The following is a 27,335-nucleotide window of genomic DNA, read 5'->3' on the forward strand; positions in this document are numbered from 1 at the left end:
GCAATATCTGAATTACTGGATAAATTTCCGAATAGTAAAGTGCAGCATTTAGGTCTGTGTAAAATATGGAATTCAAGATCCAACTGCACCCAAAATGACTGACTCAGGTAAAGGAAATTTGTAAATTGGTCAATGCCTACGTCTAAAACAAACATTGAATTGTGAAAAGTATAGCTTAACGTTTATATATGATACACTTGTCGTAATACAAATATAAACGTTTTTTTTTATTCATTCATGACAAGATTGTTTCTAAAGTTCAATGTTTGAATAAGACAGTAAAGTTTTCGGAATAAGAGGGGTGATGTGCATGGGAAAAATGTTTTTCCTACCGGTTTCAAACAATTAAGACCTGACTGTTTAGTTAATAGAATATTTTAAAACATGCGGCAAGCCTAAGTCTGACAATACAACAGTATTTTCCGATGATCAACCTACATTTCACAAATAAACTGGTGTATTGTTGAAAGTTGTTTTATAACAAACAGGGCATTTTAGCAAAAATCTAAAAAAACTTTGGATAGTAATAAATGCTGTAAGAGCTTAAAGCACCAGTTACACTGTTACAACAATTCAATAATTCCAAAGATCAAACTAAAATGGTATTCATGCTTCGACCTTTAAAGTGGTGAATATTTTATTGTAGTTGCTCAAAAATAAGGGTGAATTTTGTAATGTGCATCAGCATAATTTTTCCTCTTATTTTTAAGTGGAGGTACACTTGGATTTTTATGATCAAAAAGTTTTGTTGTTAAGAATCCATTCTCCAATCTGCAACCAAGCTTTGCTGTAGTAGTCATAATTAACATACTGCTGTTTATCAGTATTGTACCTGCCATAATCAGTAAACAAAACATAACAACACAGCACCATTGCATCAATGCTTGATGTGCTGTTTTTTACATTTAGGTAAATGCATGCAAGTTATTAACCTTGAACCATATATAATTTAGATAACAAGATAATGCTAAACAAAAACACTGACAATTTATTAAAGCCAACTATTGTATAAGACAAAGCTGTTTTAAATGCTATGCTGGTTCACTACTAGGACTTAACAGTCTTGATCAGAATTCTGAACCACATTGTTCGGTATGGGGAACACTAGCAAACACAATATATAACATATGATCATTACAACGAACGACAACTTTTTTAAATCCTTCTCTAGTCACAAAAAAAAAATTTCATAAATCAATGAAGAAAAACTTTTGTTTTAAAGTACAATGCTGCTGAAACAATAAAAATCTGTTCCACTTTGCAAACAGGCTAGCTTATCACCAGATTAAGCCAGAAATTTCAAGCACCAGAACCTATGTATTGCTTTAAAACGTTAAACCAGAATGCAGTTAACTAATTAACTTTTAAACTGCAAATGCACACAAAGCTTTATATATACAAACAAATTGTCAAAGTTATAAGACCTTTTACAAAATTGTGCAGGTTTGATAAACTTTTACATACATACAACCAATAAAGAAGATTTTATTAGGCTGTTAAGTGTATAATATAGGCCTATATGAATAGCAGTTTAATGTTTTGACTTATACATCGGAATTATCATTATCGGTACCGGTATTCCTTCGAATTTCTAAAAACATTGTTCTAACTTGAGCGGATAATCGAGTAAGCACTTTATACCAGAGATTTCTGTATGTTGTTTAGAAAAAGTCTGACGTCTTTCTTAAAAGTTCAATACAGTCAACATTTAAGTCTACTCATACCTGTAATAAGTTAAGCTCCAATTACCTTTATTAAACAAAAGAAGGCCTAGTGCAGAAGTGCACAACCACATGATGCATTTGTATACTAGACCTTTACTATCCAAATTGCGACGCCATTTGGTTGTGCACTTCTGCACTAGACCACCAAAAAAAAGTTAAATCGTACATTGTGTACATCGAATCTTTTGCAACTAGCGAAAGTCTAGTCATTTTTTTGTTCTGTTTACTCAGCAATGCTCTAAGTTCACCACTTGGTAAATGCAATAGCCAACAAATGTACATTCTGTAATGAGTACCGGTATAAACTAGCTAGCGTAGTTGCAGCAGACCTTTAAAGACATTTTAGTTAAGCTATAACAGTAAGACGTAATTATTCCTCTCACTCGATTCCGATATGGAAGTGTAAAAGTAAAGGAGATCCCGTTTTTACTGACCACAAGTGTCTGCATGCAAGTGTCAAGTATCTGTATCGTATCGGTATGCCGCTTTTGTGTATACAAATAAAAGATAACTATAGCACCAGGTTTTTCAACGACGTTGTTATCATTAGCAACGCTTTTCGAACACAAATTCTTTACGGCTTACGCTGAATACGGCAATTTTTATCGTCTATATATGAGCTTATTGTCTGGTGGTTTCTCGTTTGTAACAACCGTGTTACCAGCTTTGTTTCTTCAAAGTAAATAAGCCCACTAAAATTGGGGGACGCTATAAAATTCTAGTGCAGCTTTGAAGTAAAGATATATAAACACTTTGCAATTCCAGACGACTGGGACAAATTTTGTTAATCATCAAATTAAAAAAGGCATATACATACTTCTAAGGTTTTTATAAAGCGTTCTCAACGACGTCAAGATACGCTTAGTATAAAGAAAAACAAAGAAACAAAAAAGGATCGTGAACAGTTCATTGCTTGCGAATGCGTCGTCATGCTGAAATCCCATTTAATGTGCGGACGAAATCGCATCGCAAGCTGCCGCATGTCGTCGCAGATGAGGTTTTTCGTGCGAATAGCATCCAGTGTGCAGGCATCTTTAACTATGTGCACACGCTAAAACGCTCTCGTGATGTCACCAATTGCAGCATGCTTGCAAATCATGGTACGCGGGCACATGCGGTCCGCGGACACATTTTGTGCGGTCCGCAAACACTTCCGAAGTTTTGGTACCCTGTATTTTCCAGTGCAAAATCCGCATTTGTTGTAGTAAAATACACCTGCGTTTTATTTAAATAGGTTGCATTAACCACAGCCTGAGATAAGTCACACATTATTGAAGTGCAAGTCAATATGTGATTATTATGTGGTGATAAAGCCTTTTTATGGCTTACACAATATTACAACATATAGCGATACATAGGCCTACGTGCGACGATTTTAACATTTTGTTGCAAGCACTGTTGCAAACAAGTAGAAAGTATCAAGGAGTGCGTTATTAGTGTGCAGCAAAGCATCAAGCCGATTATAACAGTAAACTCAGTCCTTTGCTGACACTGGAGCCTTTTCGTGCTAGCAGCAACTGGCTTGATTTTTCGCCCCCACCGCGCTTTTGACGATAAACAAATGATGAATGATGACAAACGTTTGTTTGTTTTTTTGTTTGTATCAAGGGTGTTCAAAACGTGAATGTAAACTACGCCATTCTCACCCACACAATCAAAAATATAACCAATATTTAGATATATTCCTTTCTAAAAACCAACAAACAACTTTTTTTGAAAAAACTCTACATCAACCGTTCACTTTGTTGAAAAACTAAGCTTATTGATTATGTTATGAACAGCAGGTGATGTTATGTCACCAACAGCACTTACTCTTTTGGTTACGACCCGGCCTCGTCACATCGTTTCAAAACTGTGCCTACTGCACCCCAGCGTCAACTTTTGGGGAAATGTGCGATCTCTTAAAACAGGGGTCGGCAACCTTTTGCTAGTCACGGGCCAAATGTCGAGTGTACAACTCTTTGGCGGGCCGGAATTTTCATTAATAGGCTACTATAATTCACACTCACTTCAGTATATTACGCTTCAGTATATTACCCCTTGTTGCAATCTCAATCATACCAATCACCAAAAAAGCAAAAGATATGTATTCACACTTCAATAACACAGCATTATAAAAAAGTTTAGGTTAAAGCTCGTGTGCATCTCTCTTTTTATTTATAACGACTAGTCTACTCTACAGACAATCTCGTACTTAGTACGAGATACTAGTCTACCGCTTTCGCACCAGTTTTATGGCGTAACAATAGACTAGTACGACGTACTTATGGCGTAACAATACCACAATTTTTTCAAACAGTGCTAACACTGCAGTTTGAAACTCAATAAGAAACGGCGGGCGGTAATCTTGTGATAACTAAATAACATGTCTCGGGCCAGACGATTTCGCATGGCGGGCCGTAGGTTGCCGACCCTTGTCTTAAAAGATTAAAAAAAGACATTACCTTTGTTCTTCCAGTTTAAGGATTAGGAGATAATGTCTTCTTGTCTATTTTTCTTGATTAGAGATTGCATTAAAAATAGGTTCGCCCTAAAGGTTACCATGCGTTCAGACAAGCCTTCACTGCAGGCCGCCAGAAGCACCTGGTGCACCCAGATTTTAGCTATCATGCACCTTGAAGATCTCCTTGAAAAGACCCATCATGGTACAGTCAGGCAAGCGTGGTTGATTGTGCTCTTCTCAAGTTGTGTACCGAAATGCATCTCTGCAGGCGAGGCCAGTTTTTAATGTCATGTATACCTGCGTGTAGTTTGCAATTAAGGAGTACAAATAAGATTTTGCAGTTTACTCATTAGCCTATTATGGTATGTTAATATTTATCGTCGGACTGAAGAAAGTCTTTGCACCACTTAAACCCGGCGGTGATTCCTCATCGCTCAAGCCCCGTGCAAGTACCGATTGTCCGATTGGTATTTTGATTTGTTTCTAGGCTATTTCCCGAACTGTCCACCAGGTCCACTAAACAGGACCAAGGTCATTTCAACGGTTTAGCGCCACTGCATATCGAAGACGGAACCTGAGCAGTTTATTACAAGGTCATCGCTCATACCATATACTGATATAGGCTACTTTGTTTGCTGTTAGACCCTGTTTTAGGGTCGGATACCGAGTAAACATGTCGGTAACGTTTGCCCCATTCTGTACATCAGCTATTCCAATGCTATGAGTAAACATGACAACTAAAGGAATCTCAACTACGGCATAAAATTGATGTTTGATTTATAAACATACTTAGTTTATTTACTTTACTTGGTGTCATTTGCTTTGACAAGAAATTTCCAGCTTAAAAGCAAACGATTTGTTTATATGTTGTAAATATATTGTCATCATTAATAAGTAACCACAAATTGACTTAAACATAATACACAAGTAATTTTCCCATTTTGTATATCGATAAACTATGCCCCCATTGTGTACATTATGTTATCAACCTTAATTGTTAGGCCTAGCAACATTACTCAAATACCCGTCATTGTCAAGGTTGCCACCTGGTTTTAATCTAATTTTTAGGGTACTTTAGCTCTGCTATGATTCAATACAAGGAAGAAATGAATAAAATGTTGGTATTAATTAACTTACAGATGAGAATGCCTATAAATGGGCAAAAAAGCAGTAGCAGGCCATGTCTGCTTGCTGTTAAAACAGTAAGGAGGAATCTGAATCCATATACCCAGTGGGAGAAAATAGGTTCAGATTCCTTACTTTCAAAATTATAATTATTTACATTAATATCTGTTCATAAGAAACATTTGTCATATGCACACGGAGATGATTTGTCCTAGAACAATGAGATGATTGCCCTATTAAAACTTTCTATTGCTTTGAAAAATGAAGGTTTCAAACTATTCTGTGACTTAATACAATTATCACTTGCATGGTCTTGACCTAGGCTGTAGCCTATAGCTACAAATAAGGTACTTGCCTCAGTAAATTTTCTGGAATTCTGGCATATGATAAAATATTTAAGTGATAAAATACATTTGACAACAGATATAACCTAGGATATTGTTATCATATTTGCCCCAGCAAAAAACTTAAATCTAGCCACAGCCTTGATAGCCTTTTTCTGTTTTCTTTTCCCAGTGTAGTAGGATAAACACAAAGGTGTGGAAACATTATATGAAATATGTCTGAAACACTTGGTAAAAGTCCATCTGGAAGGACTCCTGGGAGAACACCAAGGCCTGGTGAAGCTCCAGTTCCCGGACAACCAAAGGCTATGGTTTACATTTGTGGAGGTACTATTTACTTGTGACAGTAGATAGTGCTAAATATTTCAAACATGCTGTAGGAATTGCGACTAATTCACTGTAAGTTTGTTAAGATAGATGGTCCAGGAAGATACTGAAAAGGTGTTAAACTGGAGTTGAATTTAGATCAGAAAGTAGATTTAGGTTGATGTAGTATAACATTCAAAGTTAATTTGCAGAGTGTCACCATGAAAATGAAATTCGATCAAGAGATCCAATTCGTTGTCGGGAATGTGGTTGCAGAATTATGTATAAAAAACGCACAAAAAGATGTATAGTTGTTGTTTATGTTTTAAGTTTAGAAACATTTTTATTTACTGCTTTTAAGAATATTTGTAAAACTAGACTAAGTAGTTGCAGTCACACTTTTGATGATGTTTATTTGACAAATTGCGTGTCAATATTTTTATCTACAGTGGTGGTGTTTGATGCCAGATGATCCAACTTGAAGCATCATGGACAAAGCAATCTAAACACTGCCAAATGCTATGCACTGTGCTGTTCAGTCAATAACAGCTGTTGCTACTAACCATTCAAAATGGTAATGGAAGAAACATCAGCTGTGATTTAATATAAACAAATCTTTGAAAAGTTAATGTTGTGTATGGATAAACATTTTTAGTTTTCTGGTCATTGATAACTCCTCAAAATTAAATAGTAGGACTGTTCCACGCCATCTTTAATTGCAGTAGTTTATTACAGAAATTGATTGCAGGCATAGAGTTTTCTAAGATATGCTATGAGTTTAAAGGCACAAGTTTGCAATAAGTAGTGCCACACCGTATTTTTTGTCTACATTTGAAGAACATAATTACAATTATATATGGCAAAAATATTAAGGCACAACAGTATAATTTAGTTTGCATAGGTAACACCCATCGGCAGCCAAATATTTTTGCACTGGGTAGCATGATAGAGAAATTCTTCACCTTGTCCTTCCTTAGAGCAGGACCAGTTTCGATTGATGCCGTAGTTTACCCACGTACGCTTCACATTTTCAGCTGAAGAAAACTCCACAAACTTTGAGCCCTAATGACATCAAAAATGTACATTGATAGGAGGGAATGTTAAATCAAAGGAGTAAACAGTATTATTTCCATCAATCTGTGTAAAGATAACATGGAAATAAACTAACCTCAACTGTTCCAAAATACCACATAGCATCTACATGCTGATGCTCAGTCAGATACTTTGTCAAATGATCACGAGAGCCACTCAGGATATTTACAACTCCACCTGGCAAATCTGATGTGTCGAATATCTGTCAATTAATCGTTTAAAATAGAACAAAAACTTAAAAAAGAAAATGCAATATTAGACATGATGTCCATCATGTCAACATGTTCGTGACCATTAACAGTACCTGATAAAGGTCTAACGCTGGTATGGGATATTTCTCACTTGGCACAATCACTACACAGTTGGCTCGAATAACAGCAGGGGCAAAAAGAGAAACAAATCCTAACAAAGGATTTTCATCAGGACAAGCTATTCCGATTACTCCAACCGGTTCCCTGATGCAAACTGTGCATCCATAGAGTGTTGTTTCCTGCCCAATGCATTAATGCAACGCCGTTAACACCAAGCTTGTAGCACACTTTGAAACATAACGATGTAACATACCTGTACTGTACCACCATATTTATCGGCATATGCTCCCCAATAAAATAGGCGTTGAACTGATGTATCTACTTCTTCATATGCACTCTCGAGGCTTTGACCTAAAAGCATGCATTCTATAATTCTTCAATATGCTCATGTTTTATCCTTACAGACTACCAGTCAGGATCTTGACTGCAAGCGTATTGGGACGTAATGTTGTATCCGTCTCATTGATCGGCTTATTTTGTTTATAGTTAAAGACTTTACTGGTGTGATGTTTTCAGGTCTTTAATGTTCTGTTGTGGTTCTGCTTTTAAGACTTTTTTGACAGGCTGATGACTCTACCTGTAAAATTCATTAGACGTTGAGCAATTTCATCACGTCTCATTTCCAAATTTTCTGCCATGTAGTAAACAATTTGCGCCCTAATGAAAAAGAACAAATGGAAAGTTATCAGTAATCTGCAATCTAGCTGATACTGGAGTGAACTGCCAAGTATCATGTGCACTATCTGCATATTGCTATGAAGATAGGTTTCTTAATTAAATAAAACATGTAACGCCACTTATTAAAGTTAACCAAAGAATGGAAATTATAAAAGGATATTTATTATTTACACATCACAATGTTTTGTTGTACATAATTGAATTCCTTTGAAAATGTTCCCTATTCGGCAAGAAATAAAGATGAATTAATTAAACACCTGTGTACGACTGTACGTGTGTGCACAAGCTCACAGCTTTGTTTAGAGGGTATTGGTTAAGGAATACCTATTATGTGATGCTCTTTTACCCCATCCAGGTGCAGCTTTATGTGCTGCTTCTACAGCATTTCTCACATCTTTTCTATTGCTGTCAGACACATATGCAATTATACTTGAAGGATCTGTTGATGAAAATACTGGCCTCGAATAGCTACCATCTGGCCTCTTCTGTGCTCCTCCATAGTAAACCTTGTATGTATGATCCACCCTGGTAACAAAAACGATCACTTGTGTGGCTTAATTCTTTATACAAGTTCATTATTATTATCATTATTATAAAACATCAATTGAAACAACTTACAAAGGTGCATTGCCATTTTGCTTAAGGTTGCCCTGTCCTGGTGCAGGCATCAAACTTCCTCCATAGTTAGCACCAAATGTCTTCATGTCGACCTAATAAAAAAATAACCATTTAACCAAACTGCATGAACATATAGCTGAAACAAAGCATACAGTATATGGAATGGATAGATACAAGAAGGAAAGAATCAACAGTGATTTAGATCTTCACACAATAGTTACTTGCCTCAATAGCCTGTGGTCTCGGCCTTTCCTCCCAACTAGGCCTTACATACTCAAACAATCCTTCTTTTCCTCCATCTCTGCCAAATCCACTCTCTTTATATCCACCAAAACCAGCAGCAGCATCAAACATGTTATGTGAATTGACCCACACTGCGCCAGCTTTGATTGAAACGGCCAATTCCAGTGCTAGAATCATGAAAGTAACAAAATACAATTGCTTGTTTTGTTGTCTAATGGCTTACCAGAAAAAACGAGTATCAAGATATTTTTTCTCAGAATGTTGTTTGGATGACTAGGTGTGTATGAACTCTCAGAACAGTCTGATGGTAAAATGTAAATGCCTTACCTGTAGATAAGTTTTCAGACCATACACTAGCAGCCAAACCATAATTAGTGTTGTTGCCAAGTGCTTGGGCTTCCTTTGCAGTTCGAAAAGGCAAAGCAACTAGGACTGGTCCGAAAATCTTTACATTATGCAAAGGTTTTAAAATATACTTAGCTAATGAAATGATTAAAAAAAGATTGGTCACAAGTAATATATGTTTTACCTCCTCTCGGACAACCTTCGACACCGTTTGGACATTTGTAATTAATGTTGGAGGATAGTAGTAGCCATTGCTTGGAACCTGGTTATTAACTGGTGCTTGGAAAACATCTGCGCCCTCCTTTCTTGCATCATCAACATACTCTTGTATGGTTTTAAGTTGGCTCTCGCTCACTATTGGTCCCATGTCTATAGTCTTAGCAAACCCATTCACTTCAATTTGAAATTTTGAATTGATTTACAAAAAACTTGTGTAAGATTAAGTGAGCGAGCCTACCTTATCCAAGGAGTGGCCAAGTCTAAAATGACCCAGACGCTCTTTTAGACGAGAAATCAAGTCCTCATATATGTTTTCCTGCACCAGCAATCTAGAGCCAGCACTGCACACCTATAACACAAAATTTGACCAATATGTATTCATCACACACTAAGAGTTTAGTGATACATCTAAATTCCCAGTGTTGATATTGTAATCAGTTTTAACACTGGGTATTTAGGGAGCACTCAATCTCTTAATTTAACCAGTAACAAGATTTTTATACCTGGCCCTGGTTAAACCAAATGGCATCAACAATTCCCTCTACTGTGCTATCTAGATCAGCATTTTCCATTACAATGATAGGCGACTTGCCGCCTAGTTCCAATGAAAGTTTCTTTCCAGAGCCTGCTGTAAGTCTTCGAAGTGTTTGGCCCACCTACACAATGTTTTAAGTTGTCAAATGTATAAACCGGGGATGAATAAGCTATGTAACAATTTGCAAAAAAAAATCTTTTTAATAAAATAGATTTCCATTACAGAAACTGTAACTGTTTCTGCACAGCAACTTTTCCCTAATTAACATATTTGAAAAAAATATAAAAATAAAAGTTTGATCAACACGGACAAACCCATTAAATTAAAGGACTTACGGGAGTTGAGCCAGTGAAAGCAACCTTATCAACATCTGCATGGGTGGCTAGCATGCTACCAAAAGCACCATTACCAGTGACAACGTTAAAAACACCTGCAATCAGTGAATTCGTGTTACATAATAGATAGATCAAGATAGAATATGGTAATTTTTCAATATGTAAGAAATACCCTATCATTTTTTGTCAATAATTTTTGACAATAATTGCAACAAGTGAAATTTTACACCTATTCAGCCGATTAAATTCATTCTAGTGATAATGTAGCTGGCATAGCATAGCTGCTGCAGTACACACACATATATACTAGCTTAAAAGCAACTTCCATTTTCAGACAAAAGACAAACCTGGTGGTAAGCCTGCTTCATGACAGATTTCAGCAAAAAGCAAAGCTGACAACCGAGTGTATGTAGCTGGTTTTAAAACAACAGTATTTCCCATTGCAAGGGCTGGGCAAACCTGAAAAATTGCAAAGTTTCAAACAATTTATAACGCTTCAAATGACTTGATGTAACAACTGTTATTTGAAGTGTTTTAGGTGAAGAAGTATTTACAAATGTTAGCCTAACTATATATTTACATATGCAACAAATCAAACAATTTTCAGTAGTTTTCAGAATACAAATGTTTTCATAGTTTTAGCATATTAAAGAGTGGAGACAGTTTAAACAAGAATGTAATGGTGTTCACATGTTTGCCATATGAACAAAATTGTGTTTCAGTTCTTTGTGCAGCGTTTTACCTAATTGCTTTATTAAAAAAATTAGCTTAGACCATGATTGAACTGCATTGAAATGTAACATTTTGACCTTTTCGCTGATAAGAGTTTCCAAAGTGGGAGTGGATGACTGTGAGCTAAAGGCTTTGGCTATGTTAAAGAGAAAAAATTCTCCAAGTTAGTATAATAATAGACCGATAGGAGTTGATGCACACAAACATGCATTTGTGTGAGCAATTGCAATCTAACCATTTCAACAACAGCGCAGCTGCAAACTTGTCCTATTAAAAACGTTTGTAGTACTGAAATTTACCTTAAGCTAACTCAGTAAATTTAAAACATACTTTGAAATTCCCCACATCAGCAGATTACATGTTTTGTTGCAGAATTTAATAAAAAATGCTGAGCAGTTACAATTTCTTAGATCAAATGCATCAGCTGTATGTTAGATTTCTTTGCTGGGTATTTGTCACAATGCTTTTTAGCTAAATCAACTAGTTACTGCTTTCCCACTGTTAATGTGTAGTGTATAGCTTGATTTGCACATGAATTGATTTTGTTGTTCTAGGTTAGGCATTATGGCATATGTACACATATGTATCAGCGTAAATTTTCTACTTTAAAATAATAAATGCATGTTGTGAACGATATAGCATTTATGGTACCTACTTTCCACGTAAGCAACATCAGAGGAAAATTCCATGGAACTACAGCTCCAACAACACCTTGATATCAATACAATTAATGTTACTGTCTATTTAAGGTAAGACAATCAGGTGTGAAAACAAGTAAAAATGCACCCACTCCATGTTAAACCTGCAGACAAACTGTTTGTAGCCCATGAGCTATTAATTCACATATATGTATGCAGTAAGTGTGATTCAAATAATTAAATACACCACAAACAGCAATGCACCAATAAAAAGTCGTTTCCTCTCAGCAGTCCCAATCAACACACCAAATTTCAAAGAAAAGTATGAAAGTTTGCATGAGATATCAAAGCACAAAGACAAGATAGGTAAAAATAAAAGTAATATCAATAGACAATAATCAAAATGTTCCAAAACTATTTTGACTTGGAAAAATGCTCCGGTTTCTTGGTAATAAGCTAAAAGGGTAATTAACCACTTCTTTTTGAAAATAAAGGTTGCAATTAATTTTGAACAAAAAGACCATTAAGTCACCTAAGAGCTTTAGTTGATTCTATACCTACAGTATTAGTCACAAGATAACACCTTAGAGGTGGACCGAGTTTAATTTATTAGTTTTGCCATCATCTATTTCCAATAATTTGTTAAGCTTTGGAAAGCGACCCACAGGAAAAAAAATAGCTGGACTATACTGCGTTAAACACTATACACTAAAAACACATTAAAATCAAATTTCCACACCTACTGGTTTCCATCCATTCATTTCATCTTCCATTAACTGTGCCCAACCTGCATGATGATAAAAATGGCGAGCAACCAGTGGAATATCACAGTCTCTTGTTTCTCGAATGGACTTCCCATTGTCAAGAGATTCCATTACAGCAAGCAAACGGTGATGCTTCTGCACATTTCTTGCTATTGCATACAAGTACCTAGTGGTACAGCACCAAACAGATACATTAAATGCTGATACTTAATGTTAAAATAGCTGGTTTAACTGAAAGTAACTTTTTCCTTTCGAGTAATTACATACTGTATGATGGAAAACCAGTATTTGCATGTATAACCAAATACAATAAACAGACATGCTTGTAAGCATAAATGGCATTCTAAGAATTAACAAACAAAGTAACCTGGCTCTTGTATGCGGAGCTAATGTTGACCATGACTTGAAAGCTTCACGAGCACATTTCACCGCATAATTTATATCTTCTTCTTCACCCTATTATGTAACACAGTTTACACAATGTTTTGTTAAAGGAAATATTGTGATTGAACTATTAGATTGGTGTTAAACTTTAAAAATTTTAAAATGCCTGCAATCTCATACCATATTCTGGCAATCATTTTTTAACATTAGCTCTAAAATTTCAAATCCCAAACCTGTATAGTTGTTGCCAACACTTCATCAGTAGCTGGCGAGTTAGTTGTGTATGTTTTTCTGTTGCTAGGTTTGTACCATTCGCCATTGATAAAATGTCCAAGCACATTTTCATGTTGTTGAAGCCATGCCTGCAATAAAAAGTCAAAAACTAAGATACGAGGCAAATGGTAATAGCTGAAAACTAAAAAAATAATTTAACTAATTAAGGATGACTAACTAACTCGAAAAACCTGCAATTAAAGTGTTTGCATCTACTCTGGTTCTAGTATTTTTGCTTCAAAAAAAATCAAAAGCACAAAAAAGTGAAGCAAAAGTTTACAAGTTTCACACTGCTACAAAGTTTACAAGCTTTTTCCAACCCAAGTGCTGCATGATTTACTTTTTCATAAAAGATACACTAGCCTAATACCTTAGCAACATTAGATGCTTCTGGAGCCGGCCCATATTCCATGGTTTCAAAGATCTTTTTCACTTCACTTCTAGTTGATAATTCAATTGTTTTGTCGGCCATTATTACATTATAAATATCTTAATCATTCATTAACTGGTCAATAGGAGTAAAAAATTTTTACAAGAAAATCATTAAAACACAATATTGCAAATATAAGAACTTATTTTAAAAAGCAAAATATCTTTTTAATACCAAGCTTGTAACAAATGCCAAGTATCGTTTCGTCTATCTTTAAGCTTCCTGAGCCTCTTTCTACAGTTTTGATGTTGTTATTGTTACGGTACACAAACTTAACAGTCTCCTAGTCCAGCAGACTGGAGTTTAAGCTATATGTTGGCTCGGTAACTGAGTGGTTCGAGTGATGGCCAGGAAATAAATACCACTCAGGTTCCGTGTTTGAAAAAGGTTGTAATATGCTTGGGCAAGGCATTAACGACACTTGCTCCTGTTCATTGGATCTGGTGGAACTAAATTCAGACAACACTATAAAAAAGTCTAAAAACCAAAATAAAAAATGCGTGACAACCAGAACTTGCACAAAGGTTATCTCATTAATTGGTGATCGAACAACGAGGAATCAACCTTGGGTTTAAGTAGAGGTGGAAAAACTCGAGTCAATGGCTTGACTCAATGTTAGTTTTTCAAAAGATTTGACTTGTTTTCTAGTACTTAAAAGACTCGACTTAACACGTGTTAACGTGGCAATTGCGGTTGACTTGACTCCAATCCCATTAAAATGTAAAACCGGTTTATATATTTATGAAAGAATTCTTTCAAAAATCACACTAATACATTTCATTGAATGTGCAAAAGTGTCAGAAAAGGATAAAATCAGGTTTTATGCTTTTATTTACGTTATGAGTATTCAGAAAGGAATTTATTATCGATCTAAATGAAAATTATATCGTGAATGGTGAATTGTTTGTGACTTGGCATGTCGTAAGACTTGGACTTGATTTCGCTGTTAGTGACTTGTGTAATGACCATTAAGACTTGTTTCCATCACTGGGATTAAGTCTGTAAGTCATGCAAAGACTTTCCTCGGTCTAAGGATAAACATTATCATACCGTCATACAACCATCACTAAGATTTGCTCTGGTAGTGCGAAAAATTGAAAAGTTAAAATCTCCCCTGTTAAATTTAGAATTTGCATTGATATTTCTCCAAGTCGCTATCATGATGGCTGATGCAGCTTGTCAGGAATTGACAGAGTCAACACTGCTGGTGATGCCTCCTCCGCAGGGGGCAAGTTGTACTGCGCCCTGTTTTTTTCACTACAGCTGTAGGGTAATTGGAGCAGCAAACAAAAAGTTACTTCTAAAGAGTGAAAGATAACTTGATAAACGAATGGCTACTTACATTTTTTGAGGAGTGAGTTGGCCACAGAAAAAGCAGCAAACCCTTCAAGGGCTTTAAACGTGCTAAGTGTAAATTACAATGGTGGTACTACAACAATGGAAGGTTAGCACGGCCACCAAACCCAGGCCCGTGATCCTGTTTGCGGAGTGTGGCAGTTTTTGCCTAGATCTTGCGTGTGCAGAAGTAAAAATCCGGTGTACAATGTGGCTTGTGGCCCAAGGCTGCCTGGCAATAGTGATAGGCAAGGTGTGTCATTTTATAACAGAAATCGGGAAAAATTGGTGTTTCTCGAATTCTTTTTTTTGGACACATCCGTTTTTCCTGCTGTGCAACACTGTTTTGTCCAAAAATTGTTGGCTATGCTCTTACCATATTCTGCAGCCTGGCCCGTGATGGTAACAAACTTAGATTAATTTTTACAAAAAGTCGCCTTGCTAACTAATACCGGTGCTTGTTTTTATTATTTGGTTATGTTATTCCTGCACTTTTAAGGCCTTAGGCTTTGCTACTTTTTCCCGCTCATTTTTAGTTGGTGGAGTTTATTTTATTTTATCACGCTAGGCCCATTAGGCTGTATAATGGACAATGGTAAACGTTTTACTTATTTTTCGTTTTCCAATATACAGATAGACAATGACAAAAAACAAACGATACAAACATGCTTTAACGTTATGTTGTCTCCTGATAAAACTTCCCGCATGCTGAGCAAGCAGAATTTATCAGCAACACGATCACAATTATGAGTACGAACAGAAAAAGTGGTGCAGTCAGCAACCAACATGCGCAATGGTACATCGCTTTGTGCAACATGCAACGTTGCAACTATTTTGGGGAAATTCCCATAGCCGCAAATTTTGTGATAATCTGATCTCTTTTTGTAACGTTGGGAGCACTGATTTCTATAAACACACAAACGTGTTTTTATAGAGATTAGTGATGTGGAGAGATGTACTTTGTTTTTACAGTAAAGACCACAAAATAGAGAAAAAATAGTTTTCGCTTATTCAAAAAAATTAAATAATAAAAAAATAAAAACAATCGGTTAACGTGGAACGCGGAAAACTTATAGATATCATATAAACATCAGTTTATATTATATTATTAGTTATTACTATGGGAAGATCTTATGGAGTCACGGTCATTCTTGTAGAGTTGATTAATAGGCTAATCAGAATATCGAAAACCAATTTTTATCAAATCTAATATTTTTAATAAACCGATTAATCGGTTTTACCAGAAAGATATAGATGCATGCCTGGGTTAATGATAGACAATATTAAAGAACACATCCTTCATTGATTGATAAATATAGAGGTAGGCTAAAGAGTAGTACAGAACAGTGTAAATTATTGAAAAAAACACTATACAAAAACACTATATTTTAATTTAAACACTATTTAAACGCATCCTATCCAATATAGATGTAGTGGAGGTGGTCCTCGCCTTAGGTTGGCTAGTTACAACCAAAGCGTCGTGGCCAACTCAAACCTCAAATACTGTAAGCAGTTGTGCGTTAATGAAGTATTGTGCGGAAGTAACTTCTCGTTTGTGGTACCAATTATACCGTAATAGAAGCGACAAGCGCCATGTTTCAGGGGTGGGCAATCTTGTTCAATGAAAGAGTCACTTGCGGAAAACTACAAACACCAGCGAGCCGCAAAATCAATAGTGTTTGTCAATTATAATAATATATAATAACATAACATAATATAATATAATAATATTATGTAATTAGTAGTCAATTTGGGATATTATTATTCAGCTGGAAGAGCCACAAAAAACATGTCGGTGAGCCGCAGTTTGACCATGTAGGCCAAGTCATAGATAACACATTCCTAACTGTTTTGTTGTAATTCCTAAACAAATAACATATGATTCTTTTTCAATTCAATATTTGTGTAGTACTGTAATCAAATACATTTTTTCTTTTTATGATTAAATAACATACACATCATAGCTAAATCTTAATCATAAACTTCTGATAAACATATCGTAACACGTAAGTAAGTGTTTTAAAAAATGTTTCTTATTCTTTTATTGTAATCTGCCCGTACCAAGTTCGGCCGCATTGGTTTGCGATATGTTAGCTCATAAAAGAATTAATTGACCAACTGAGCACCTTTCGTGTTAAATTTATTCCTGGTGGCAAACATAGTGTTTTTATACGTAAGTAAGTGGTTGGTCGAATTGGTCCAGCATCAGATACAAAATGCAAACAAAAAGCGGGCAGAAATATGTGATGCTGTTCAAATGTTTTTGTTGATATAAAATTTCATTATTAGACACTAATCTTATTTGCTAGGTTAGTAGATCAATTTGTCAGTAGATTCAGATATTATACTTTTTATATATTTCTCTACTTCAACTTCCATCTTTACATCCCAAGATTAGATGATATAAGCCTACAGCATAGGCCTAAAAAATGCTAGATTGGAAAGTTTTCTTGTTTTTGGGTGAAAAATCCCCGTGCAACATGATAAAACCGTGGCCATTATCTGCGCAATTTATTTTAAATTAAAGCGCACATATTTCACCTAACCTAATTCTACCTTCTAATCTAAATCCAACTTCAATAAAGAATTGAGGCTTCAGTTCACGCTTTCCTACCAAAATTTGCGTCTTTGCTGCACATGATTTCTTGTTAAAAACCACCATACTTTCCAGTCGGGTTTTTGTAGCCTAATTGCATAACTCCAAACAGTTTTCGGGTTGCTTGAGAAATTGCAGCAGTCAGGGCGGGGGACAAAACATTAATGGTATTTGGGTTTAAAGGAAATTCTTTACATTAGTGAGTTGCAAGAATTCCAATACTTAAAACTGTCAATTTTCATACCACCACACTGAAAAGTTAAACATAACAAATTGATTTAAGCCTAAACTGTCTCCATTTAGCCACATATAAGCCAAGAACATGCTTACATTGTCCGTCATATGATGTTTTAAACGATCAATTATGGTGGCATAAAAGGCATTGTTTGTTCCCGTCTGCTTTGCATATACAGTAGTTATGAAACTGTTTATTAAACGTTTGGCTTTTTGCAGTTTGTCACATCTATTAAGTTTTTAATACATTGAAGTTGCATTTTTTTGTGTAATTTATCTTGCGAAATTTTTACAAGATAATTTATTATTTAAATACAAAATGCTTTGAAAATTAATCAGCTAACAAAAATCGTTATACATACAACTAAAATATCTTGAAAAAAGAAAAGAAGGGTTTATTTGAAAATACTTTCTTTTGACGACAATGAAGATCGGTATTTCATACTTGTCCTTTACAAAATGATACTGCAGAATTCCTTGACTAAAGAGATACAATACCTCAAAGTAGAAAACATAAAATCTGTTCCATGATAATCTGTGTTGCATGATAGGGAGTTTTTTCAAAAAACCACTTCGCAAGTTCGGTAGAGTGATAAACTGTTAGCCTATCATTTTTTTTCATGGGGAACTCAATGCAATGAAAATGTTCTACTATGATTGGTCAATTGTGTCCAGTATTTAATTATGAATGAAGTTTTTTGCATATATAATATATTATGTAATTTAAAAGTTAAATTAATTAAATTCGGTTAACATACTTATCTGTGATAAAACTAACTCTATTTAACTGTATATATCTTTGTTCTGGATTCGCGTAGATAATTTGGTATGTAAAAATTTCTTGATAATTTTTTAGCTGCCATGAGTGATAATTTAATCGCACCAGTACAGCATGCTGTTCCTGCAAGTTCTATCCAATCCAGTGTTCCAAAATCTACAATAACAAAGAGAAATGTGAAAGCGAAGAAAGGAGTAAGTTAATGATCTTCAATATTTGTAAACTAGACTGGAATGTGTGCCTTAGTTGCATAGCAAAACACCAATTTTGTAGTGTGCCAAAATGCTAACTTTGGCTGTACTTCTGATGTATTTCTAATGTACATCGCATTATCAGACTCTGTGTATCCAACGTTTACCCTGTACATACCAGATTGGTGTGGTGATTGAAGATGCATTGTAATAGATATTCACATTCCATACACACTGTACAAAACTTACCATCTTTCTCTGGTCTATATGTAGTTTTTTGTGTTGCTATCTAAAACCTTCTGTACCTTCTTGACTGGTTTAGTACACTTTTGTGATTAAATATGTCTTGTTTCAAATCTGCAGTTTTTACACTTATGTACAATATAAAATATATTATCATATGTATAATATTATATGCCAGTATTATAGTTTGTGTGTTTTACAATTATTACACTATATGGTAATAATCTTATTAATTTGTAATAAGAGAGTGATTTTTCTGCAGCTGTACAGTCTGTAGATAAAATTGTAATTCTTTGCAATGACATCCAGTAAATCATGTTGAATGTGTTTTCATTGTCTAATGTTTTTATCTGTTTGGTCTGCAAGGCTAAGTCTGTACTCAGACAGGCTTTGTCTCCCATTAAATTCCTCTCCCTTCTCTGTTTGAAAAATAAATGATTAGGTGATTATACGTAAACTTCTAATTAAATTTTGAATGCTCTCAAGTAACTTTGCAATTAACAGCAGTTGACTCTGCCTTAAAGCAGAGTGCTTATTTGTTTAATATTTTCTTTCTTTAGCTTGGAGCAAAAAAGGTTGGGGGTCTCGGTGGAAAGAAGGTAGCAAAGGCTGATTTTGTGCAGCTTGAAAAAAATGCTGAAGAAGAAGACAAAGTGAAACATCGATTATCAGTATCATCGGGTACATCAGATGGAGTTAGAGCAAAAATTGAAGAATCTAGGTTAGTTACAAAATTCTTGTGGTTTTGCTTTGCATTTTATTTGTTTTGCTTTCATTAATTCAGTTGACTTTGGCCCGCCCTATAAACTGATTCAGATTTGTAAGTAAGTACGGATATTAAGTGAATTAACATTGTTACAATCAATCATATGATGATTGATGAATGTAAAAAGATCCATGAGATGATATAGTGTGCGGATGTTTTATGTATAATTGTTATATATGTACATATTTTTTTATTTTACTGCTTGTTAATAATAAATAAATTTTATATATGAGGCATTCAGCTACAAATCATGGTGGCTGGTGCTTCCAATCACTACCGCAATGGTTGTGCAAGCTTGGGAAATTGCTTGTGAGCATTGTTTAGTCATTGATCCAACTGTGGGTCTCTGCTTGAGCCGCCAAACCATGTTGTTTAGCTTGTGAACAGTTGTAAGGTTTGCAGCAAAACTAGAGAATGAGCCCACATTGGTCCAGTTGGGTCACAGCATAAGGCTGCTTTATATTAACAGGAACGTTTAATACCAGGCACAGATTTCACAAACCACAATGATACAATGGTTAAAATAACAGTCTCACGTACAGAACACTAGACTAACCTTACAAAAATTAAAGATACTGTCGTAAGGTGACAAAGTTTAGAAGAAAAAAAATTTGGCGACTACACCTTTATTAATGCATTTACTGAGCTTTTCACATGTTTACCAATTCCAATTTTACTTTGTTTGCTTGGCTTTTATAAAGCTTGCAACCATTCTTTGCTTGGCATGTCATAATAATCGCAACTCAAGACAAACCTCGCAATCTTTTGAATGTGATGTATTATATATATTGCATTGTTTATCATCGGATGGAGAAACTGTTTGTACAACCTAAACTCGGTGATGATTTCACTACGTTCTAGCTCTGATACCAAAGCTTATAGAGCTGTTTGAATGTTCTGATGAATACATTTTTTTCTTTATTTTTTGGAAATTGGTAGGCCTACTGCTGTAAGCTGGTTAATTATCATTAGGAAAAACTAAAACCCCAGGGCGCAGAATTGCGCCCCACGCACCTGCATTAGCCGTCTATGCCCACAATGGCAATTTTTTTTACTGTCTTGCCAAAGCCAAGTGATATTGCTTGATATCATTCCTGAAGAATATAACTACGCAAATACCATAGTAAAATGAAGTGAATTTCGTTTTCCCAATTCGTGGCATTAGATTTACCATAACTTCCGACTATGTTTAAGCATCTTATCGTATATTCAATATAATTTAACCCATGCGATGCTTTTGTAGCCTGCAGTAAAATTAAGTTGGACAACCCTGCATAACCTAATTGTAATGCTTATCTCAAATAATATATCACAAATGGCCACAAATTGTGAGATTTTTCATTTTGTCATTGATTTCACAAATACATTTTGGCACATGCTTAGGCTAAAATTTACAAAATTTGCAGTAGCTTGTTTTACAATGGCCATGCCGATTATTTTACCAGTCAACTGATTTGTACTAGTTTTAAAGAAAGTCTTTATGTTAGATTCAAATGATAAAAAATTGCTTTAGGTTTGAATCATATATTAATGCTCTGGATGGTTAAATAAATGTTTGCAATTTGAATCATAGCCTGCATATTTCAAGCATACATATTTTGTCTATCTTAGGTGAATATCGGTAACGTTTATTGTATATTTAATAGTGCAGAGTCATTTCGCTTGGCATACCAAGACATAACAGTCAAGGAGAAACAAAATAATATGAAGCTAAGCAAAATGGATTTAAACAAAAAAGAACAAGCACAGAGGCTTGGCATGGGCATGGGTAGGACTGAGTGAGTATTTTATTTTTTAATTGTATCTTTAAATGAAAATGTTTTAATGCAAAAGAATCTTAATATAAATTATAATTCTTTTTTACTAGTTTTTTATAATTTGGGTTTTAGTGGTGTTTCCCACTCAATGGACATGAAAACCATCAATCAAGTAACTCCAGTAAAAACATCTCGACGAGGAAAATACAAAGATAAAGATGATATTTTTTATGATGCCTTTTCCTCATCGTCAAAGTAATGCTTAATGAAATATCAAGAAATTATTTCAAATACATTTCTCTTTTTAATATTACAATTATGAATATATTATTATCATATCAGTGAGGATGTGGTGTGTGTTAGTTATGAATCACATCAATGTACATAAGCATTACTATTTTGCCAATTGACAGGGTTGGATCAAAATTGCATTCAGTACAGAAAACCTTTGTATCGTTCCCCTTGTCAAAATTTTTGTTTAATATTTTTAAGATACTAAGAAATAAAACCCTTTTCATGCTATTTTTTGCATTAATTTAATTGCACTACTTCATGTGGCACAGTAGTAATACCGCATACTTTTCAACAGAAGCAGAGGCAATCGATGGGATGACAGTGATTCTGATGATGACAATGCATCAGACTCTGGGAGAAAAGACTTTTATCCATCCAGTAAAAAGTCAAGTAAAGACGATCCTCTTCAGACATTTAGCATTACTCCCATTACAGACACTCACCGAGCTGATTCAACTGTTTTCATGCCTGCCACTACTTCTGAGCCTAAAGCCAACAGACAGAGAAAGTAAGTTGTATGATATTTCACCTAATTATTATTTTACAGTTAGAAGCTTTGTTGCACCTTTTACAGGCTATTAAGTTTGGTTGAGAACTAGATTCTAGTATTTGATAAATTTATAAGTATGGTCAATTCGTAATTGGTGAAGTTAAGTGGTACTTTGTTGCATGATAATTTAAATAAACAAATTACTTCAAATTTATGGTGTCAGCATTGCTGGTAACATGGTCCAAAGGCTAAAGTGCAAGTTTCAGAAAATTGACTATGATGAACTACTATTCCTCAGCCAACTTGAGTTAAACTAGATTTTCATCTACAGTAATTTCTTTTACTTAATACTTTCTCATTTTTTCCACCTATTTCCTTGTGCTTACACTCCTTACAATATCAAATTAAAATATTTCCATGTACTACTACATTACTACTACCCATTACAATTTACTGTACTGTGAAAAAATAATGCAAAGCATACATTGGATATGAATTTAGTCTTACTCCTAGCATTTGTAATTAACGGTTTGCAAACAGAATTTGTACTAAAGAAATTTAGTAGTTGAACCTTTTCAGTTTTCCTAGCAATGGCGATTGCTGTTATATAAATGGGAGTCAATTAACTTAACAGACAAATGTCAAACTGGTATAATCAGTCTTTTAAATATGGACTGATCAACGGTGGCAACTGTTATCATAAATATCGATTGTTCCACCTGAGGCTGCATAATACCTATTTGCTTACCCTCAGGTTGCTAGTTATTGGCTTCAGATAATCCAGCAATACTACATGTCCATGACGATGTGGCTGTTCAGTACGGTAAACAGAATATTCTTTAACTGTTCAATTTGGACTTTAAACAATGTATACTACTCAACTACATCATATGTCAAATTTTTTGCTGCCATCAAGTTACTGAAGTAAGTTCTCATAATTCAGTTAATGAATGTAGAACCATATTCATGCTTCATTCCAATGAATTGCTCAGATTTTCGTCACAAAGAAGAACAAATCAAATGCTTGTTAAAACAATAGAACAATTTGTTTTACATCCTTTTACGGATCCAGATATTAGGACTATACATGCTGTGTTCCATTTTTTTCTGTCATCTGCAATAATTCCTTCAAACTGTGACAGAGTGCTTTAAAACTTGTTAGGTCAGGTAGCTTGGTGATAGGATGAAAGCTATTGGTTTTCAGATTGTTAACATAACTAATTAACTATGCTTCAGGAAATTCTCTGAATGCTCTAAAATACCCACTTTTTGCTGCCTACTTACTATGCACTTTGCCTTGAAACTTTGGTCGTAGATGACAAATCCTCCTTAGCATTCTGCCTGAGCGACAAGTGACCCCCAAAACTATATCAGATCTTGTGATAGTGAGTTATAGGACATAAAGTGGCTTTTCGACATTAGGCCAAAATATCGCTTCACTTCTTGAAGCCTAGCTTCTTTTTCTTGAAATTCGTTAGGATAGTCATTCGGACATAGTAACAATTTTAAATAGTTTTGCCATTGAACAAGTTACCACAAAATTAGAAAAAGTTGTCATGATTTCAGAAACTGCACTTTTTGTCAGTCTGAAAGCAACAGGAAATCATACACGATCATTATATTTTCAAAAGTCAAATATGTTTAAACAACCATTGCAACTCTTTCATTCTGTTGTGACATGCCTCTGACAACAATTAATCTTTTTTAAATTATTTATGACATAAGACTACATTGCTTTGTATATTGCCAACGCTTTCAGGCCATCTGGTTACCAGTGATGCCAGGTTAACCTTTGCTGGACTTTACTTATTTAAATGAGGATAAACTGTTGATAGGTAAGTGTGATTGCTGATTGGTAAAATTGCATGATATTAATCTATTACAAATTTTTTTAGCATAAAGAAACCTTCAAACTCTGCTACAGGAGAAGATTATTTGAATAAATTTAAAGGTGCTCAAGCAATCTCATCTGATATGCTTTTTGGCAGCAGCGGATCGCAGGTATGTAATAGACAACATAGTGTTTTTGAATTGTTGGTTGTAAAATGTAATGCAAAAACTGGTTGGTCAAGGCTGTCACAAACGCCTTCTTGTCTAATCATACCAGTAAGAGTAAATGTATTTGCTGTTTGGTAACATTAATTACTTGGTAGTGGTTATTTTATGGATGATGAGATGCATATAAATTTTAAAGTTGAATTTATACGATTTTGAATCACAAAATTTAAAATTCATATGCTTATCATTATCATCAAATTATCATTTTGTATTCTAATTTTGGGGTATTTTCCAAATTAATCATTTTCATACAATGATGATTTTTTATCTCATTTTCTTTTAATATCTTATTTTATGAAGAAAACTTTTCTGTGAATCCTAATTATCAATTTTGTCTTGGTTTTAATACATATGGTGTACAATGTGCTCTAACCTGTAACCTACTATTAATATTATTATTATTATGATGATCGAAACCTTGCTTGCAGTATAATGATGAACAAAACATCAAGCGGTTTGAAGGTTATTCTGGAATATCAAGTGACCAGTATCATGGCCGGTCACAATCTTACAGAAGTAACCCAGGGGGTCATATGGAAGATATTAAGGACGGTGTTAAAGAAGGTGTCCGTAGTGTGGCTGGAAAGCTTTCAAACATAGCTTCTGATCTAGCCAGCACATTACAGGTTTTTTTAATACTTTCTTTTTATCTGTTAGAGTTAGGTTATTTATTGTTTATGTTATGCAATATTTATATTTATGTGTATTAGTAAGTGTTGTGTATGCACCTTTGCCGAAAACAGTTTGCTTGCTTATATTAAGCTCTATGGTATTGTGCAGGATCGTTATGGATGATGTTTTATGCAAACTGGCATTATTTTGCCATAATTCATGTTGGTCCCATGACAGCTTGCGAAGACAAGTTGCTTTCCCTTACTAGAAGTTTTCATCTATATGTGTTTCTATTTATTGCAACAAAGCCTTCCTTGAACGCATTTAGTTGTTTACTGCTAGCTATTGAATCTAGTCTGCAATGCAGTGGAATGTTGTAACCATCTCGAGCCTTGTTTAATAAGTACAGTGCTGCAAAGTGATTACTTTTGTAACTTTTGCCTTTACAGTACTAACATTTTGTTCCCACCGATGCATGTATTTTCTGATATGAATTCTCTTGTTGCTATTATATTATGCATGATTTTTTTGCTTGCAGTTCATGTTTCAGATTAAGAAGTCCTATATCTCTAATACTTGGCGTAGGTGATGTAGTTTTTCATTTCTCAATACAGTATAATATAAGAAAAATATTTTTAATAACCTGAGAATTTTAGTTTTAGTCATGTCTATTTCGACATTTGCCATGAACTTTTTTGTTTGGAGTGCCAAATTTCTCTCCTTGTAACATAGTTTGTGGAACTGCAGTTGCATTAAATTTGCTTTTGTGGGATTTATTGATTGGAGGTATTCCAGGTGGGTTAAAATGTTATTTCTAGCTTATGCAGACTTAAGATTTGTGTGCAATACTTGCAGTGCGATGTAGTAATATTTCACAAATGTTAGTTTTACCAGTCCTAATACAGTACCATGTTATTACTACTATCACTTTTCTTTAAAGGCCAATACCTTAAAACATTTCGGAGGTTTGCGTTGATAAATTGTAACCATTGGGGTTTGGTGGTATGGTTTCGTTTTTATATGATGCACATTGCACATTAATATCTCAATGGTATTATAAGTTTTCTGGTGCAAAGGTGCTTCCAGAAAAAAGTGGGTAGTATGTTGTTTGTCATTGTTCCGTTGACTGGTAGTTAAGCACCTATGATGTTCCTTTTATTACTGTGTTATGTGCGCATTATACGTAGATTGTTGTTGTGTTTCGAAAACTAAAAGATTGCCTATAAATAAAAAGTGAAAGGTGAGGTGATCATGGAGTCAAGAATATCAGGTCTTGTCGATGAAAACTTCCATCAAACCGTTTTTGTACCTGCAACTTTAAGGATGGTATGAAAGAGGTTGATGTGAGAGTCTACTTTGTTCTCATTTATCGGCTCAGTAGCCGAGTGGTTAAAGCGCTGGGTTCCCAATAACGCGACCCGTGCTCGAAACCGAGTGGGACTACAGTTTTCATGATCTTAGGGAAGACATTACCCACACTTGTTTACTCGTTGCTTTTGTGCAGTGCTAGTGGTCTTGGCAAAGGGCTCCAAATTCGGGTAATACATAAAAAATGATAAAGAAAATGTGTGTCTATCCGAATTTGCACTAAGACCAGGCTCAAGCGATGCCACATCACTGTCTGTAACGAGTCGAGAATACGCTTTACTCAATCTGAGGATAAAGATGATGATACCATACCAAAGGAATACTGTATTGGGCTATAGGCTAATTAGTGACGGAATTTAACTGATTACTAAATTTGTAACAGGGGTCTAACTGGTAGCAGTGCACGGTTTTGTGAAGTGTATGTCAAGATCCTTTTCTCTGCTGAATCATATGTAAACCCGTGTAGAAGACAAAGACAGTGAAAGTACATAGGTTCTGTAATAATGGTAAATAAAATAATCAGTGGCTGAATAGTATGATACCGTAACTTTTGCAAAAGCATATATACTGGCAAACAAAATACCATATACAGGTCTGTGTACATTGTTTTACTGCATTAAAAATGAATATATTACGCTACAATGGAGGGTCAATATTTGGCAAGACACCGTAACTAGATTTAAATGTATGACGTCACTATATTTTGGCACTACTCTACACCGATACTCCAAAGGTAACTGATCAGAATTGGTGATGTACGAAAAAAACTGCTAAACATCAGGACTGTCGAGTGTCGACCCGTGAAAAAGGATGTCCGGTTAACCTAACACCGTTTCTTATTTGTGTTAACCGCAACTTAAAATTGTCTCCATCATCAAATAAAGTGCGATCAGGTACGGAAAAGATTACAACATCAACTTTAGTAAAATGCTGACCAAAATGTCTTCGAATGACGTAGCTTTTCTGTCTGTTCTTATTTATTCTTTTTTGAGCTTGATTTTCGAAACGCTTGAATGAAAATTGCCAGTGATCATTCAAGCGTTTCGTGACTACTATGAGGTGACTTTTATCAGC

General features: G+C 34.9%; 3 protein-coding genes across 4 annotated transcripts; 2 read left to right on the forward strand and 1 right to left on the reverse strand.

Annotated features, from left to right (window-relative positions):
* The first annotated feature begins 5,463 nt into the window (after positions 1-5,463).
* On the forward strand, positions 5,464-6,643 carry LOC143459479 (DNA-directed RNA polymerases I, II, and III subunit RPABC4-like). Its single transcript, XM_076956665.1, has 4 exons — positions 5,464-5,639; positions 5,809-5,963; positions 6,155-6,247; positions 6,392-6,643. The coding sequence occupies exons 2-4, from the start codon at positions 5,852-5,854 to the stop codon at positions 6,412-6,414; spliced, it is 228 nt and encodes a 75-aa protein (XP_076812780.1). The 5' UTR covers positions 5,464-5,639; positions 5,809-5,851; the 3' UTR covers positions 6,415-6,643.
* Positions 6,644-6,653: 10 nt separating this feature from the next.
* On the reverse strand, positions 6,654-13,636 carry LOC143459470 (aldehyde dehydrogenase family 16 member A1-like). The gene is made up of 19 exons (XM_076956654.1): positions 13,480-13,636; positions 13,070-13,198; positions 12,820-12,908; positions 12,428-12,618; positions 11,706-11,761; positions 10,666-10,777; positions 10,319-10,413; positions 9,952-10,104; positions 9,687-9,797; positions 9,414-9,605; positions 9,212-9,329; positions 8,867-9,051; positions 8,642-8,733; positions 8,348-8,548; positions 7,923-8,002; positions 7,599-7,696; positions 7,339-7,524; positions 7,111-7,236; positions 6,654-7,004 (listed from the first exon to the last, which is right to left on the reverse strand). Exons 1-19 carry the CDS (start codon positions 13,579-13,581, stop codon positions 6,831-6,833), a joined length of 2,490 nt encoding a protein of 829 aa, XP_076812769.1. The 5' UTR covers positions 13,582-13,636; the 3' UTR covers positions 6,654-6,830.
* A 2,389-nt stretch (positions 13,637-16,025) lies between these two features.
* LOC143461795 (ADP-ribosylation factor GTPase-activating protein 3-like) lies at positions 16,026-26,142 on the forward strand. Of its 2 annotated transcripts, XM_076959678.1 has the most exons (9): positions 16,026-16,195; positions 18,561-18,676; positions 19,477-19,637; positions 21,329-21,460; positions 21,572-21,694; positions 22,029-22,241; positions 24,119-24,224; positions 24,710-24,907; positions 25,062-26,142. In XM_076959678.1, the coding sequence occupies exons 2-9, from the start codon at positions 18,566-18,568 to the stop codon at positions 25,074-25,076; spliced, it is 1,059 nt and encodes a 352-aa protein (XP_076815793.1). In that variant the 5' UTR covers positions 16,026-16,195; positions 18,561-18,565; the 3' UTR covers positions 25,077-26,142. The 2 variants fall into 2 exon arrangements, with proteins under 2 accessions (XP_076815793.1, XP_076815801.1); XM_076959686.1 differs by lacking the exon at positions 16,026-16,195 and having other exon boundaries at positions 16,762-18,676; positions 22,032-22,241.
* The last annotated feature ends 1,193 nt before the right edge of the window (positions 26,143-27,335 follow it).

Source organism: Clavelina lepadiformis, chromosome 1, assembly GCF_947623445.1.
Source record: "Clavelina lepadiformis chromosome 1, kaClaLepa1.1, whole genome shotgun sequence".
In the NCBI taxonomy this organism is placed as follows: Eukaryota; Metazoa; Chordata; class Ascidiacea; order Aplousobranchia; family Clavelinidae; genus Clavelina; species Clavelina lepadiformis.